At 45.6% G+C, this 17,074-nt stretch overlaps 2 protein-coding genes across 6 annotated transcripts in view; one reads left to right on the forward strand and one right to left on the reverse strand.

Moving 5' to 3' along the window:
• The window catches only part of LOC110488574 (kelch-like protein 3), a 36,503-nt gene extending 33,515 nt beyond the window's left edge, over nt 1-2,988 (forward strand). For both annotated transcript variants that reach the window (XM_036942705.1, XM_036942706.1), the window contains one exon: nt 83-2,988. In XM_036942705.1, the coding sequence (XP_036798600.1) occupies nt 83-111 (29 nt within the window). In that variant the 3' untranslated portion in view covers nt 112-2,988. The remainder of the gene's footprint in view (nt 1-82) is intronic.
• Nucleotides 2,989-4,945: 1,957 nt separating this feature from the next.
• LOC110488572 (protein FAM13B) overlaps nt 4,946-17,074 on the reverse strand; it is an 80,547-nt gene continuing 68,418 nt past the window's right edge. For 3 of the 4 annotated variants that reach the window (XM_021560838.2, XM_021560836.2, XM_036942703.1), the window contains 13 exons: nt 16,803-16,898; nt 16,363-16,516; nt 15,262-15,371; nt 14,678-14,729; nt 14,452-14,566; nt 12,239-12,455; nt 11,818-11,959; nt 11,610-11,691; nt 11,049-11,195; nt 9,653-9,858; nt 9,038-9,504; nt 8,407-8,508; nt 4,946-8,160 (listed from right to left, as the gene is read on the reverse strand). In XM_021560838.2, coding sequence (XP_021416513.2) covers nt 8,037-8,160; nt 8,407-8,508; nt 9,038-9,504; nt 9,653-9,858; nt 11,049-11,195; nt 11,610-11,691; nt 11,818-11,959; nt 12,239-12,455; nt 14,452-14,566; nt 14,678-14,729; nt 15,262-15,371; nt 16,363-16,516; nt 16,803-16,898 — 2,014 coding nt within the window. In that variant the 3' untranslated portion in view covers nt 4,946-8,036. The remainder of the gene's footprint in view (nt 8,161-8,406; nt 8,509-9,037; nt 9,505-9,652; nt 9,859-11,048; nt 11,196-11,609; nt 11,692-11,817; nt 11,960-12,238; nt 12,456-14,451; nt 14,567-14,677; nt 14,730-15,261; nt 15,372-16,362; nt 16,517-16,802; nt 16,899-17,074) is intronic. The other variant, XM_021560839.2, reaches the window with a different exon arrangement.

Here is a 17,074-nt window from a genome sequence, read left to right on the forward strand (position 1 = left end):
CCTATTCAAATGCTTGTCCATGCATCCAAACTCGGGACCTTCTGATCTGAAGAATTAAGTCCTCTGTTATCTCCCCGTACAGGTGTATCCGTCATAGACAAGCCTTTATGACTATCAGCCCCCGACTACAGGACCCCACAGCCACACGCAGCAGCCAAAGGGAGCCACTCTGATGCGCACACGGACGTCTGATTTCACGGTCAACTCCTTGAAGCAACACTAGCTTGACAGGTGGCTCTGAGCATGAGCCTGGGCTGCCATAGAAAGAGAGGAGGAGAGGGAGAAAGAGAGCGGGGGGAACATTGGCTTCCATGGTCAAAGTGACCCCAAGACTCAACAATGCTGCCTGAAGCAGAGTGTCTTAAGACTGGATGCCAATGTGTTGGGCCAAGCAGGGCTGGAAGGAGACTGTTGTCCTGCAGACTCACAGGGGCCAATTTAGCTAGATTAGTATTAGGAGGGCCACACTCTCCTCATACTCCTTTACAACTGAACAGAGAGGGAGAATAAACTGGCCTTTTTTTAAAGGGATAGACTAAATGAGCTATGACCAAGAAGAAGGTTGTTGATTGGCCGAGGAAACGACACTGTGGCCAACAGAGGCCTCTCAAACCAACCATGGGCTCTTGCTATGCCATGTCGTGTTACTGCTGTAGAAATGCACGGATGATCATCAGGTCAGTCAGTCAGTCTGTCTGTTCTCTACTGGAGAGCCATGGGTGGACTGCAGACTCCAGGGTGCTGCCCACAGGCTCTCTCACTGTCTGCAGCCTGAGTGGGTCCTCTCTTTTAAATACCACCTGAGATAATTGTCGGAGGAACTCAAGACAGACTTGGAGGACCAACCTGGACCAGCATTCACCGGGAGCCACATGCCTCAAATGCATACCATTTCCAATTTGGAATCGATCATGTTTTTTTCCCTCATATTGGAATTGGGCACAATGGGGGACCATGTTAATGTGGTGTTTTAAATGCACTGTAGATACATATTTGCAAAGTGATAAGCCAATATGCTGTCAGTCTTGACTTGGCTTACTTGATGTGCCATAATGCTCTCTCATACTGTATTTGAGTGTTTGTTTGCAAACCTTTTGTATCTGAAGGATATGTGCCAAATTGACACAAAAACATTAGACAATGGACATCATGTCCAAGAATGAATGCAATAGCACTTTTTTTGTATTGTATAAAGCTAATTTCCTGTAACATAACCAAAAGACTACTGTACAACTTCTGCATCAGGCACGATAATTATGGTTAACATTATTCCAAGCTCAACACATCTTTTACCAGGGTTGGGTTCAATTTCATTTTAGCTCTCATCAATTCAGGAAGTGAATTTTAAATTCAGTTTATGAATTGGAAATGTGAAATTAGAATAAACTAAGGCACTTTTCAATGAATCGCTTGACTTGAAATGGAATTGACCCCTACTGTCTTTTTCTACTCCTCGCATATAATATCATTTTGTTCAGAGATTCTGGTATTTCTGATTGAAATTACTCTATTTACTGCACAATCCATAGGTTTACTATGGTTGTACTTAGCCACACCAGAGCGATGTTGAAATATGCAGGACATAGGCAACTTGTATAATATTAAGTATATTATATCAAGATCGGTGAACTATTTTCTAAAGTTTCTTTTATTGTGGATATTAAATTATAGTAAATATCATTTTTAATGAGCATTTGTTGTGTGTACTATGGCCACCTAGAATCCCTTTGAGCATTTTTCTTCTCGCATGTTCAAGAAGTGGATACATGGTTACCGTGGGTACATTGATCATTATAATGTATAGAACATCCGCCTCTCATCATAACATATAGCCTAACCAGGCTTTTTAATTCACTTGGACTATGCAGCTGACTATGTGAGCCACCATTGTAAGATGGCATTAAGAGGGTGGATGAGAGAAGATGTATTTGTGACATCTTTTTATTTTATTTAACCAGGCAAGTCAGTTCAGAACAACTTCTTATTTACAATTACATCTGTTGTCAGGGAATGCCATTAACAGCCATGTTCGTGGCCTTGTACATTAGATTTCAGGCCACTCGTGACCCGGAATGTAGGGATAATCTCTCCATTGGTGGTAATGATAAAACTTAAAACATTTCTACTAGCTTGTCACACATCACTGACAATTCCAGACTGCATCCTCCTTAACTTCTCACAGCTGAGTCACAGGGTCCCATGTTTGAGCTGGACCACTCAGGGATCTGCACTGAGCCAGCCTAAGGACACCAGCCTAGATCTACAGACCATGAGTGTCCAAAACCCTGCATGGACCGACTGTGTCCATTCCGCCTGACAGTCTTCATATGCCTTCGGCTGCTCAGTTTATGACTGACAAAAATGGCCTTTCATTTTAAGTGGGGCCTTGAATCATTGTCTGTGCTGAACATGAACACAAGACTGGTAGGGACTGTGCGTTAGTATAAATAGCTATATGAATTAAAACATATGGATTTGGTGTCATTCTTTTTATGATATATAATTCAACAATGATATATGTATCCATTAAAAGAGCATGGCACACTAGCATGTTGAAACACCAAAGTTGTGTGCTCCATCCCCACAGGGATCAAATATACATACTAGGGTTAGGGTTAGAGCAGTCTTTGTAATTGTATTTTAAAATCATCGCTGTATATCTAATAAATCACTGTTTATTAAAATAACTCCAATTCATTTATATGTATTTTCCTGAGCCTCCTTTGGCCCCTTAAAATGCTCAGTCTGATTGTGTGGGTGTTAGGAAACAAATTTGAAGATACTTACATACACAGCCCTGATTGGCTGGTAGGATGGTCTAGAACCCACCCTCTTACCCAGACGACCAGTCATTGTTCTTTTATAATCAAATCACATTTTTAAGTTATGATTGTGGGCCAAAAGTTCCATCACACCTGAACAGGCTGAAATTCCAGGCTTAAAAAAAAAAAAACAGTTCTTACACAAAAAGGGTATTATCATTGTTTGCGCAATTTCAGTGTTATTTCAACCCCATAATGTGTACATATCATAAATTAGGGTCAGGGAGGGTTGAGCTGGGGTGTGGACATGACGTTAGGGTTATGGCTAAGTTTAGGGTCAGGGTTCACGTCCTGTGTGGACATACATTTAAGGTTAGGTTTGAGGATATGAAACGTGGGTTAGGGTTAACTTTTGCAGTTGGTAGTTTGAGCTGGGGTGGATTCATTACGTCAGTTCTGTTGCAAAAAGTTTACAACAGAAACTGTTTACTCCAAATGGAAAACTAATTTCTATTGGACAAATTCAGCTAAGTCCCTTCCTGTTTTGTTCCATTTGCTGTTCGCTTCTTAAATGGTAAACAGTTTTCATTGCAAGTGGTAATGAATACACCACAGCTATTGACCATCTAGGCAGACTCTTCAAAGAAAGAGGCCCTCTCAAACTTTCATATAATCTCATAATTTTGTTTTGAAAGTGTTGCTCACGAGCCAAAAGTGGTCCCCGTTTGTGTACTACATGTTTTAATTTTGCAATTCATTTATGTTATGAATTTATTGCGCTTAAGCTCCCGAAGGCATGTTTTAAGCGTTACCAAAGCTCTTCATAAAGTGTGGTGTTACCTAAGTGTTAGTGTTGGCTGTGAACACTAGAGGGCAGCAGTAACAAAACGAAAAATACATGGCCATGCTCATTCTAGAAGTGTGTGAAAGCCAGGCAATGAAATATGTTTTTTGGGGGCTCAGGGAATCATTGACCATTCACTAAATCTTGTTAAAGATGCACATAATAAAGCCTAAAGATGGTCTGCTGATCAACATGTGCTATGGCAATTCAGGTGCCCATGAAGATGGATTTATGTGTATAGGGTGTAATATATCACTGTTTGGGTTTGTTCCAACTGCGGCTTCGCGTGCTGACCTCTGTTCTTTGCAGATTCAGGATTTTTTTTCTACTCTTATTCTGCCGGGTCATGGTCAGCCCGCCCTCACAACCATCTCTGTCCTCCATGAAAACGCATTCACCAGACTCAACTGCAAACCACCTAGCTAGTTATTGCATGCATACTGGGCGATATTGGGTGCAGTATACTTTGACATACATGAGCTATATTGACTTGTATTTCAATTGTGCATCTGGTTTAAGTAACCTTTCCCATTAGTTTGAAGACAACTTCAGCATGAGGCATGTAAATTACAAGATTTGTATATATTTTTTAAATTTCATTTTAATATACATTATTACTGATTGTACTTTATTATAATGTGTAAATGAAGGAAAACAAGCATTCACAAAAACATTTATAGATACATATATACATATATATATATATATATATATATATATATATATATATATATATAGATGTAAAACACAGCTCCACATACAGATAGGGAGGCTCTGTGAGCCAGTGGCTGATCGGCTAGTCAGTTGATGCAACCTGCCACCGGCTCCATGGGCCAGAAAAACAAACATGCGTGGGATGGCATGGGGCTATGAACAGGGTCAGTGTACATCCCTGTGGGCTTCACATGATTTTTACCACTTGTTGCAGGCACAACACAAAATGAGAGTTAAAAAAGCCCTTAAATTTGACATGGAAATAAAAAAAATTATCGACCAATTTCACATTTATTTTCTTTTAAAATAATACAAATTGGAATGTTTGGTCCAAATATACCTCGATCATTGTCACCACATTGATAATCTCTTCTCATTTGGTTAAAGCAGTGCCCCAGAAAACATTATGGTGACAACAAGTGGTAAAAATGCTGGTTTAGCAGACAGAAAACTGAGTCGCGTTGGAACTCTCACAGCAGTTAGTCAAGTGACAGTTTCATGGGTTGGTCTGCAAGGTAAAAAAAAAAAAAAAACAGCAGACCAAGTTAGTCCCATTAATATAGATTAAACATTAATCAGCCAATATACTCAGAAAATGCACATCGTGGGTTAACAAGGCCCCACATTCCATTGATGCTCATTTATTGCTTCATCTTCATGGCACAAAAATAGAAACAATACAAATCTTTGCCATGCAAGCGAACTACTGAGACTAGCTTATACAAAACAAAAACACAGCAGATTATTAGCCAATACAGAGGTACTACACTGTATAGATGTATTAGTGAGGGGCACATTTTTTAAAATACACAATAATGGTAATAAAAAACACATTCTCAAGTTTGAACATCACAGAAATTGAAACAAGGGGCCAAATGTGTTAGAAATAATTTAAATTCTGACATTCATCCTTCAGATATAAGTAGTGCTTCTAAAACAAGGAACAAATAGACAAACAAAACAAGGGCTGCATTCTCAGAATGCTGTGCAAATAACTTCTAGAACCTCCCCACACTGTCCACCCATACATACACCACACCCTGCCAACTCAAACAAAGGTTACATGACTTGGTTTTGACCCAGTGAGGGACCAAGGCAAAACTCTTGGTTCAGCGCAAACATCCTTCAGGCAAAATTAGATTCTCTATATTCTTGGTGTGTTGGTCTGACTGACAATATACTCCATTATTCCACCTCCTGAAGCAGATGCAGATCCTTACAGTTGGTGCCACTGATGGTGCCTTCCCATTCCGAAACAAGCAAAACAGCATTAATTCCCCTCCCCACCCTAATGTGCAGAGACATTTAGTCTAAAACATCAAATGTTTTTTTGTATTTTATTGCCAGGACTAGAACTAGTCAACTGAACAGACGAAAGGTCGTTGCTCCACTCGACAAAACCAAGCAGGAGTTTTCAAGTCCAGAGAGCTTCTGAAGGATAGTGATGTAATGCTGCCACTGGGCTGCCTGCTAGTTTAGCTAGGGGTCAAAGGCTAGGATCAATGACCATTAAGGAGTGGCAGGCGACAGCACTCCGAGGCGGCATTATGCCGACAGACCAGACGCACCTCATTCCAAATATGCAAAACTTGGACTCTGTTGTTATTGTATGTGACCTTTATATTGAAGCCCAGAAGAGCTTTCGGGCTCTAGAGACATCAATACGTTGACCCTTGACGTAAATTGTCAGGGGTCAAGGTGCTGTTGGTTCTGCTTGGCCGTGGTAAAGCCTTCTCAGAGCCCTGTGGTCAGACAACTTCCCCAGGACCTGACAATGACCTGGCTCTACATTGCCTGGTCAAACACTCTGGCTCACTATGGGACATATCCCATAATGAAAAATAGACATTTACCAACCAACCAACACCCAGCGAGAGAGAGACCCTTAGCACCAGAGAAAACATGTACAGCAATAGCCTGACATTGTGTGACTCTAGATTGAAGGAATGTAGCTCTTTTGCAGTGGGTCAGTGATTGCTAACCAAGGACACATTGAACTTTTGGTGCAACAACATACAGTAGCTAGACGTTGTGACAAGTTGTTACAAGCCAGGAAGTCAGCTGATCCTGTCCTCGGCTCGATTTGGGAACTTCCCTTTGAGACACCGTCCTGCGTACTGAAGTGGAACCTTAGACGAAGACGCCTAGTTCACCTCACACTGGACATGGGATGCATGACAACTCTTTTAGCTGCTGTTCACATTCCCCAGTGACTAAAAGGAGATTATGACATGAGGACTGTTTGTCATCTTAACCTGGGCACAGGGCTGACCGGACCTCCAGACTGACTGGCAGCCAAATGGCGATAACTTATCTATGGCTGTCCTCAAGAAGCCGGATGGTCCACCCGACCACTGTCCATCAGCACACACACACACACACCACTGGGGGTTAAATACTGGCTGTGTGGCAGTAGGGTGTTGGTCAACATACCCGGTTGTATAACTGGGCACCTGGGAGTGTCTGTCTGCCATACTAAGAAGTGGTCCACTGACTGTAGGATGGAACGCTAGTTTAAAGTCCATTGAACAGGGCTAGGAACCGTCCATCACGCCCTAACATCGCCATATGCTGTATTTAGCATAATACTGATGAGGTTGAAACTACCTTAGCTTTAATCTCACAACCCATCCACCACCCCCCATTCTGGACACCTTGCACAAAGAGCCACTCCGCAACTGAACTTTAACGCGTAGAAAACAAAAATATCGATTGAAAATAAGTCAAGCAGTCTAGCTTTATTGCCAGAAAATGGAGACGGTTAAGGTACAGGAACACTAAGTGATACACCTAACTGGCTGTCCTGCCCACCTGGTGTGCCAAAACTCCTTTCAGTGACGACTGATGATCCAAATATTTGAAAAAAAAACTAAGAGAAAGGAACAGCACAACCAGTCCCAGCTGATAAAACTCACTCTAGTTTCCATTGTGGCAAAGGGAATGGAACACCACACTAACTCAGTAAGATTATTTTCAAACCCAAGAAGGAATTACTCTCCATTCAAGAAAAACAACATACTTTAACATAGAAACATTTGTGTGTACATATTGATTTACAAGAACACACACACAGTAATGATTTTTTTTCTCTCTCTCCCAAAAACTCACTCAGACCAAACACAAAAGCGTCCCAGTGTTGAAGGATGAAGATGGAGTTCGGGCAACTGAATCCATGCGAGTCTGAATGTCTGAAAAAGGATGACCAGTCTCCTCGCTCCAAGGGAGGGAGAGTTCAGTTTGTTACGTCTAAACAGGTGGCCAGGTGACTAAAATGTGCTACAAAACAGAGCTCCTGTCCTCTCCAATATGATTTCTCAGTATGAGAAACTACCGTATATGAAAAGTTCAGGGGGGGGCTACAAGAAAAACAAAACTAATGAGGAAAGGGGGAACTCCTCCGAATGAAACTGACAGAAAGAAGTTTAAAAAAAAAAGGTGTGTGTTGAGTCTTGACTGGTGGAATGAAGATGTGACTCTTCTCCCTCAGAGTCCCCAGTGAGGACCCCTTGACTGTACATGAGCTGGCGGTGGTAGTAACAGATGGGTTGTGGTGGTGAGACAGCGGCGGGACATGTGGCTGACATGCCTTCCCTCAGCGGTGCAGGTAGGGGGAGGGGTATGGGCCATGTAGGGGTGACATGTATGCCCGGGGTGAGGCAGTTGACCCTCTGTGTCCGGTGGGATGAAGGGAGGGAAGCAGGGTGAACGCTCCCTCTCTAGATGGACTTGGACGAGTCCTGCTTGCTGATGAGCACCTCCAGCAGACGCAGTTTGGCCTTGATCCGTTTATACTCTTTGTATTCATCCATCATGGGGAGCCTGTCCTCCTTCTGGACATTCCTGTAGAGGGAGAGCGAGAAGGTCTGAGACACCAGTTGGATACGGGCCCGTTCACTGCATCCCAATGGGTTGCACAATCATAAACAAAACAAGCAGTTGTTCTAAATAAGTTAGGATCAAACAGGGCTCCTGTCTGAGACCACTCAACCAATCATCTCAAGCTCTTCCTCTGTCACCAAGACTGTTGTTGACGCAGGTGCTAAAGCTTCAGCACCACTGTTAGTAGGACTGTGTATGTGTACCAACCTGCCGTTCTGCTGGTAGAACTCGTCTTCAAACTCGCGGATAGTCTTCCTCAACTTCTTCTTCTCTGCCCGGGTCTTCCACAGCTGCTCCAGGAGCTCGGGCCTATGGGATAGAGAAGGTCTACATTAGCGCACTATGTGAGGTGGCCTCATATCAAAACAGGAAGTCAGTGTGAGTTCAGGGACAGGAAATGACCTGGCAGTGGCCCTGTGTGGGCATGGAAGCAGGTCAAACTGTGGCCGGGGCATACCGAGACCAGATTACAGAGGTCAGGTTAGGTTAGGACCTAGGGTCATGGCACCTGAACCAGCCCTGCTGCCTGGGCTTAGAGCAGGCCTGGCAGCTCTCTCTGCTGCTTGCCCGGGGCTATGAGCTGGCTAACCAGATTACTGCTTTATCCTGCTTGAGCTCCTAAGACCAGCGACTGTAGTAGATATGAACCCTGTTCCAGGTGCTTTAAATAGACGTCATATGACGGCCAGAACCCATTTAACCTCCACGGCCGAACGCGTTTCAGTTGTGTTAATGTGTAGCAAACATGGCAGAGTTACACTGGTTACTGTATTAAGATTATTGAGGAGGCTGTTGTGAATTGAGTGTAGTGGATGTTTGCGAATGTGTCTGTGCTCACATGGACGAGGCGTTGGAGCTGGACAGTCGCAGGTCCAGGGCCAGTTTCCCGGAGGTCTCCTCCATCTTGGGCCTGACCAGGCTGTCTCTGTCTCTCTGGGAGCTGGTCTGGGGCTGGCACACTGGGTCTAGAGCCATGATCACCTCCGACCCTGAACTCTGGACCTCCTCGGCTATAGCCTCCTCCTCGCCCTCATCCTCCTCCTCGATTTCGTCGCAGAAGTGGGCCGTCTCGCCCTCGATGATGGGCTGCAGGGTCTGGTTGCGTCTTTTGCTGGAGGGGGAAGCGATGATGGGGGTGATGCTGACACGGGTGAGCATCTGCTTGACCAGACGGTAGCGGTCGTACAGCGGTTTGACCACCAGCCTCTCCTCTCTGGTCACAGGTCGGCCGTGTAGTCCCTCGTAGTGCAGGAGGTTCTTCTGTAGGACCGTCTTCTCACACGAAAGCTCCTCCTTGGTCATTTTCTACATGGAGAGAAAGGAAACATAAGCAATTGGCACAATATTGATTGACGCTTGTAAATGTATGTCTGAGGACAGGACTCATTGGATTGTACAGCTGTAGGGTTCTATTCCAAGTGTCTCTACGGCCTCACTAAGACTACGGTCTCACCTTGATGTCCTCTGGCCAGCCGTCCTCCTCTCTCTTGCCCTTGACGCGGCGCTGGATGAGGTCCAGGGTCTCCTCTTTGGTGGGCCGGTGGCCCTTGGCTTCTTCAACAACCTCGTGGACTGCCAGGGTGGAACCAAAGCTCTTGGGCAAGGTGTTGCTGCGTGGCCGTGTCTGAGGAGTCAGCTCAGCCTCTTTGTGTTTGGCATCTGGGGGGGGGGAGAGAAAAGACGTGAGGGTGACTGAGGAACAGAGAGGTTAGTTCACATAGTTGAAAGTGGGCATGCAGGTGCTTGATGGGCTGTTATTGCAGCTGCCATGAGTCCTCACGTCTGTCTGTCTGCCAGAGACCCGAAAAGGGGGATAGCCCTGACGACCAACCACAGACCCACACAAACATGCCAAACTACTACAGGTCTTGTCTGAAACCACAGCAGAGGATGAATGAACAGCAAATGAAACAAACCAGTCTGTCTGCACGGAGGTATTTCTGCAACGTCAAAAAGGGATGTTCAAGGACCACGTCCATTCAAGGAATCCAGCTTTCACACTTTGGCTAGACTCCCACCCACAAAGATGTTCACCGCAGAATTCACACCCAAATAACAACACTACAGAGTACATGACATACTGCCAAACCCCTGAGACTGTGGGATATGCTTCTGTATGACCAGTGGAGCGCATCAAACAGAGAGAGACAGCGAGAGAAAGACACAGAGACAGAGAAAGAGACAGCGAGAGAAAGAGACAGAGAAAGAGACAGAGAAAGAGACAGAGAGAGAGACAGAGAGAGAGACAGAGAGAGAGACAGAGAGAGAGACAGAGAGAGAGAGACAGAGAGAGAGAGACAGAGAGAGAGAGACAGAGAGAGAGACAGAGAGAGAGACAGAGAGAGAGACAGAGAGAGAGACAGAGAGAGAGACAGAGAGAGAGACAGAGAGAGAGACAGAGAGAGACAGAGAGAGAGACAGAGAGAGAGACAGAGAGAGAGACAGAGAGAGACAGAGACGGAGAGACAGAGACAGAGAGACAGAGAGAGAGAGACAGACAGAGACAGACAGAGACAGACAGAGACAGAGAGAGAGAGAAAGAGAGAGAGACACAGAGAGAGAGAGAGTAAGAGAGAGCGAGAAAGAGACAGAAAGAGACAGAGAGACACAGAGAGACAGACAGAGAGAGAAAGAGACACCGAGAGAGAGAAAGAGAAAGAGAGAGAGAGAGAGCGAGAGAGACAGACAACACACAAGAGTAATAGAGGTAGAGAAAAAGAGAAAGCGAGAGGAAAACAGAGCTATAAGAAGAGAGAAAGAAGAGGCAGAGAGAGAGTCTACCTGCAGTTCAAACTTAACAAGTTGGAAGTGTTTTTGGTTTCTACTTACTGCTGTTAGAGTGTACTTACATAGGTAGGGTGCCTGTCTACAGGCAGTGAGGGGGCGTGCAAGTGTAAAATGGGATGTGTTCGGGGCGGAGGAGGGGTGGTGACGTCTGTATGACTGAAGCACCGCCTGGTGCCTCAGGGACCCTTTGGGAAAGAGATGTGGTCTTCCTGCCGATGAGGGACGTCCGGTTTTTTTTTATTTTAAAGAAGAGAGAGAAACTTATTCGGCTTTGCATCTCCTGATTGGGGGGGCGTTCATATGGAATGGATATAGATGGGTGGAGGGGGTGGGGGGACTTTCACAAATGGACCAACACAGTGAAGGAAGGCCACATGTGAGAGCCACGGTTGGTGTGTACTCTAACACGCATGCATGCAGTGATGTGAGACTGACCCAGCTCTGCCACGACTGGGCAGTCAGGCGAGCAGGTGGGTCAGGGCAGGACCAGGCTGCCCAGGGGAGGAACAGGATGGCACACAGAAGTTCACCCGCCCCGCCGAGCCCACCCCATCCCCGTCATGGAACCAAGCACCCTCCCACTCCCCCTAACGTGACCATACAGACACAGAGACTGCTCTTACCTTTTAACTGTTTGCGGATTTTGGTGAGGTCTGTCATCCACTTGAGGACCTTTGGGTTAGCTGCTCTATCTCCATGAGACGGCTTGGGGAAGTGGAGGACAGTGAATAGAAGCATCCGAGTCTAATGGTGAAGTATGACACTAGCAACACTAACTACTCAATATTTCTTAACACTAACTTGTTCCTCATATTGAAGCATTTTTCTTACCTTGTAGTTCCTCTCGTTCTCAAACTGTTCCTCAAATTGTTTGATCTTCTTCTTGAGGCTCTGTAGTTTTTTGGTGAGCTGGTGGGAGACCGAGTCGTTCCTCAAACCACTCTCTTTGGAACTGAAGGAGGCACGGCGAGGCCTAGATGAGGGGGACACAACGATGGAGGCAAGTGAGAGAGGAGGTGGTTGACCTGCACCTGCAGTCTCAATGCAAAACCCCATCTATGCTCTACATACAGTGTGTAAAGCACATATCCTCCTTGAAACACTGCTTATACCGGAATCATAACGAAGAATCGTAATGAGCCATAGGCAATCTGTTCATCAGCTAAAATAACTAAACAGGAAAACATCAAAGCTGCCTGTCATGTCTGTACAAATTACCATTCCTGATTTGTCAGTGTGTGTGTGGTCTCACCTCCCCAGGGAGTGGTGGGCTTTGGTGGGCGAGGTTGCGTCGGGGTCGGAGTGCTGCAGGAACCGTTGGCTGTGGCCAAAGTCCAGGAACCGGCGGGCCATGAGGGGGTGAGCGTCCTCCTCGTGGGGCGAGGGCACCATGCGCCCCGCCAGGGGGGACAGCTGGGCCTCGCCAGAGTCACTCTCGTCCTGCCATGACTTGTAGGCTGGCACTGGGTCTGGTCGGGACACAAAGATAAACACAGGTGAGTCTCGGAACGTAACATGAGTCATTGGTTAAGTTGGAGAAAAATGTTACCATTGCCAGCACTGTAGCTCCAGGATCTAAAGAGACAGGACACAAACACACAGATATACAGATAATGTCCCGGGATAGGGCCAGGGAAAGCACACTGTCATTCTGGACACATCTAGAGACAGGAGAGAGAAGGATGGAGAGTTGGAAGACAGCAGCAAAACACTTGTGGCCTGGTGCATCATTTGGCACTTATAACGTGCACATAAATTGAATTACTGAGGGTGGAGTTTGGGGGATTTTCAGCAAGCGGAAGTGGTGCACTGACACACATGAGGCAGTGAAGGGTCAACACTGGAGCAGGTGTGGGGCAGGAGGTGGTTTACTCTATGGGGCTAACGGGCCTTCCTCTCTGGAACTCTAAGATACTGGTGAGGTGTGATGAACTTGACTGACTCATTGTGTGATTAACAACAAAGAGAGTCAGCTAGCCCTAAGTGGGTCGCCCGGGAGGGAGATCGAGCGAGGGCGAGCTCTCTGGATTAGTCTCTCTGAAGGCCTGGATTACTAAAGAGAGGGAAGATGAGGGAGGAAGAGGGAGGGATGAATGAATGAATGATCTCCTACTTACCATGGCCTCTCGCTTGCAGGTGCATACAGTGCCTTCAGAAAGTATTCAGACCCCTTGACTTTTTCCACATTTTGTTAGGTTACAGTCTTATTCTACAATTGATTAAATAGTTCTTTCCCCCTCATCAAATTACACACAATACTCCATAATGACAAAGCAAGAACAGGTTTTTAGAAATGTTTGCAAATTAATACAACAGTTAAAACTGAAATACTACATTTACATAAGTATTCAGATCCTTTACTCAATACTTTGTTGAAGCACCTTTGGCAGCGATTATAGTCTTGAGTCTTCTTTGCTATGACGCTACAAGCTTGGCACACCTGCATTTGGGGAGTTTCTCCCATTCTTCTCTGCAGATCCTCTCAAGCTCGGTGAGGTTGGATAGGGAGCATCGCTGCACAACTATTTCAGGTCTCTCCAGAGATGTTTGATCGGGTTCAGGTCCGAGCTCTTGCTGGGCCACTCAAGGACATTCAGAGACTTGTCCCGAAGCCACTCCTGCATTGTCTTGGCTGTATGCTTAGGGTCGTTGTCCTGTTTGAAGGTGAATATTCGCACCAGTCTGAGGTCCTGATCGCTCTGGAGCAGGTTTTCATCCAGGATCTCTCTGTACTTTGCTCCGTTCATCTTTGACTCGATCCTGACTAATTTCCCAGTCCCTGCCGCTGAAAAATATACCCATAGTATAATGCTGCCACCACCATGATTCATCGTAGGGATGGTGCCAGGTTTCCTCCAGACAGGACACTTAGCATTTAGGCCAAAGAGTTCAATCTTGGTTTCATCAGACCAAAGAACCTTGCTGAGCTCAATTTCGAGTCTCAAAGGGTCTGAATACTTACGTAAATAAGGTATCCGTTTTTTATTTTTTAATACATTTGCAAAAATGTCTAAAAACCTGTTTTTGCTTTGTCAGTATGGGGTATTGTGTGTAGATTGCTGAGCAAAGTGTTTTATTGAATCCATTTTAGAATATGGCTGTAACGTAGCAAAACGTGGAACAATTCAAGGGGTCTGAATACATCCCGAAGGCACTGTACATGTGAAGTCTATGAGGGGGAGATGGTTTAGGGATGGTGCTAATGCAGTATGGAGGGAGGGAGAGGGATATAGCAGAGAACACCGCCGTGAGCCGAGGTTTGAGGCAACCAGCTGGAGCTTAAGCTACTTTCTAACACACTTTCATACCTAGCTACCACAACCCATCATTCAAATCATTTGCATCCAGGTTTACTTGAAAATGCATTTTGATTCGTTTCAACTAACTTCACTCTATCACTATCCTAACTGTCCCCTGTGGAACATTGGTCTATAAAGCACAAAACAACAATGGTAAGAAAGTTACCTTCCCACTGGTTGTGGGGGAAGATGCGGCTGAGTTGGAGGTGGTGCGAGCTGGCAGGGTGGTAGGGGTACCCCATGGCCTCTGTGTTGGGGTTCTGGTCACACTCATCAGAGTCCTGGATGGAGAGAGTGTGTGAGAGAGGGAGAGAGATAAATAGGAGGGTTAGGCAGTGTTCAATACACATTAGTCATGTGAAGAAGAAAGGAAGGGGTTGTCAGACACTTACACAGGTGATGAGATCGGCCTGGTCCATCTTGTCACAGGATTGGCTTTCTTGCCTGCAACAAGAGAGAGAGAGGGAGAGACATGAGTACTGGCCGGTTTGAAATGCGTTTTTGCTATGGCTATTGAACACAACGCATTATGCACAATGCATCATAGTGACCATTGATCAGCTGACTGACGACTACCGACAGGCTTTTGTGCGTGTACGCTTGCTTCATTTTGACCCCAAAGATGAGCTGAGGGAGGACAAAACCCTATCCAACTGATTAGAATAGACAGCGTGTCAAGTGTCCTCCACTCAGCAGCACAAGAAAGTCTCATCAACAGAAGAACGCCTCACCACAGCAAAGTCAAACTTTTCAAAGCCATGCTATTGCTGTTTGTGTTGTACATAACTAAACAAAACAGCAACAAAATCCCCAAGTCCCGATTAGCATACAACAGTATGATTAGCTTGTTTCATTGAATGCCAGCCATCAGCCTTCTCTGGGAAGGCAGGAAATAAACTAGACAGCAAAGCCTGGCATTTAAGCAGTTGAGGTAATTGTGCTGTGTAGCAATACTGTTAAACGGTTTAAAGCCAACCTGGCAGTGTTGATATTGTTCTCTGCATCTACAAGAGCCTCTGTGGCATCCAGGTCCATTCCAGAACTCTCCTCCAGGATGGCGCCTTGGGAGTCACAATCCTCGACCTCCTAGGAGAAAAACACGCAGAAACAACATATCAAGTATTAGATTGACCTAATTTCTTGATCACAATTGACTCATTGAAGAGCATCCACTTGCCAAGCATAAAAAACAACATGAAACAGTACCCTGGAACAGACTATCAAACGGAGGCTGCATCAACAGCAAACATAAAAAAAAAATTTAAAAAAAAATTATTTATATTTTATTTAGTTATATTGAGACGCTAGCTTGAATTCCTGGAGGGCGGCCTCTTTTTTTTTACAAAGTAGGTGGAGATGGACCTGGTTGAACTGCATACAGTGTATGTATGTATGTATGTATGTATGTATGTATGTATGAGAGGGGTGGGAGGAGTGTTTGAGGTATGAACAGATGTTGCTGTCATTCTTTGGGGGCAAGCAGACTATTTAAAAAGAGGGTGACCCAATTCATAGAGGGTCCCACCTCTGGGCTGAAGGGCCGTGGAGCCCAGCCAGCAGCCAGGTCTGTGGTGGTGAAGAATTGGAGGAGAGGGTGGGCAGATGTCAGCGGAAACTAGCTGCCATTTTATCTAACGTTCAGCCAGCCTCTATCCAAGGTTACTAGCCAGGAGAGCTATCCCCAATCCATGACCTGTAATTTTATGCTATATAGGCTAAATCTGATTCTGTGTAGGATATCTAAAGTTCATGGAATTGTCTCTTATCGCTTATCTATGATGATGTTATCAAGATGGACTGGCTGTGCTCGGGGAGAACAGAAGACAGTCTGTATCTGACAAGGTTTCCCTTGTCCCCCACCACCTCGGCCCTCCAAAGAGAATGACATCTTTGTTATGGGTCACACAAAATGTCACACAAAACCTTGTAATAAAGTGATAGCCCCTATTCAGCGACAGGGCTCGGTATGGTAAATGTTCAATATTCTGTTTACGGCCAGAGCTTGTGGAGTTGTTTGTCTGGGATGTGTGTGTCGCTCTCCAGTGACCTGGAGTGACTGACTGACTGTATAACGGACCTGTTGGGCCTGTGGGCTGTGTTCAGAGTGGCGCTCTGTCTCTGGGGCTGACAGGGGACTGCTTGCGGGGCCCTCCTTACTCGTACACGGGCCCTCCTCTCCATGGCCATCAAATGGCCCTGGCCCCGTCACCTGCTTTTCACTGGGGCCCGCACTGTGGAAACCAAACAAGTCATTAACTAAGCAACTATCAGCATTGCACGCTGTCAACTGCGGTAACATGAACTTTCTGGAGCTGCCTGCCACCCAGTGTTAGGCAACAGTGTGGGTGACAAGGGAACGCATGTTAGTGTGTGTTGCTAAAGTGAGTATGTTCGTATGAACATGGATACATGTACATGTGTGAAAATATTTGCATCGTGTATGGGCATTATGTAGTAGTAGTAGTAGTAGTAGTAGTAGTGTGAGATTGAGCACAAGTGTGTGTGTTCACTGCTCACCCTTGGCACTCATAGCTGCTGATCTCCTGGTCGATGGAGCTCTTGAGGTCAAAGAAGTGCTGTTCCACCGCGGCGCGGATGGTCCGCTCTATAATGCTGCGGAAACAACACAGGCACAACGTATTAACTTCTGTTGCCAAAGTAAGAACCCTCTGAATCCATCTAATAAGAAACATTAGCAGCGGCGTTAAACCGCTCGGCGACCCATTTCCTGCTCTCTGGCACGTTTAATAAGGTCAAGCAGGGAACTCTGACTAAAAAAGGGAACAGCC

This window comes from Oncorhynchus mykiss, chromosome 14 (genome assembly GCF_013265735.2).
Source record: "Oncorhynchus mykiss isolate Arlee chromosome 14, USDA_OmykA_1.1, whole genome shotgun sequence".
Classification (NCBI taxonomy): Eukaryota; Metazoa; Chordata; class Actinopteri; order Salmoniformes; family Salmonidae; genus Oncorhynchus; species Oncorhynchus mykiss.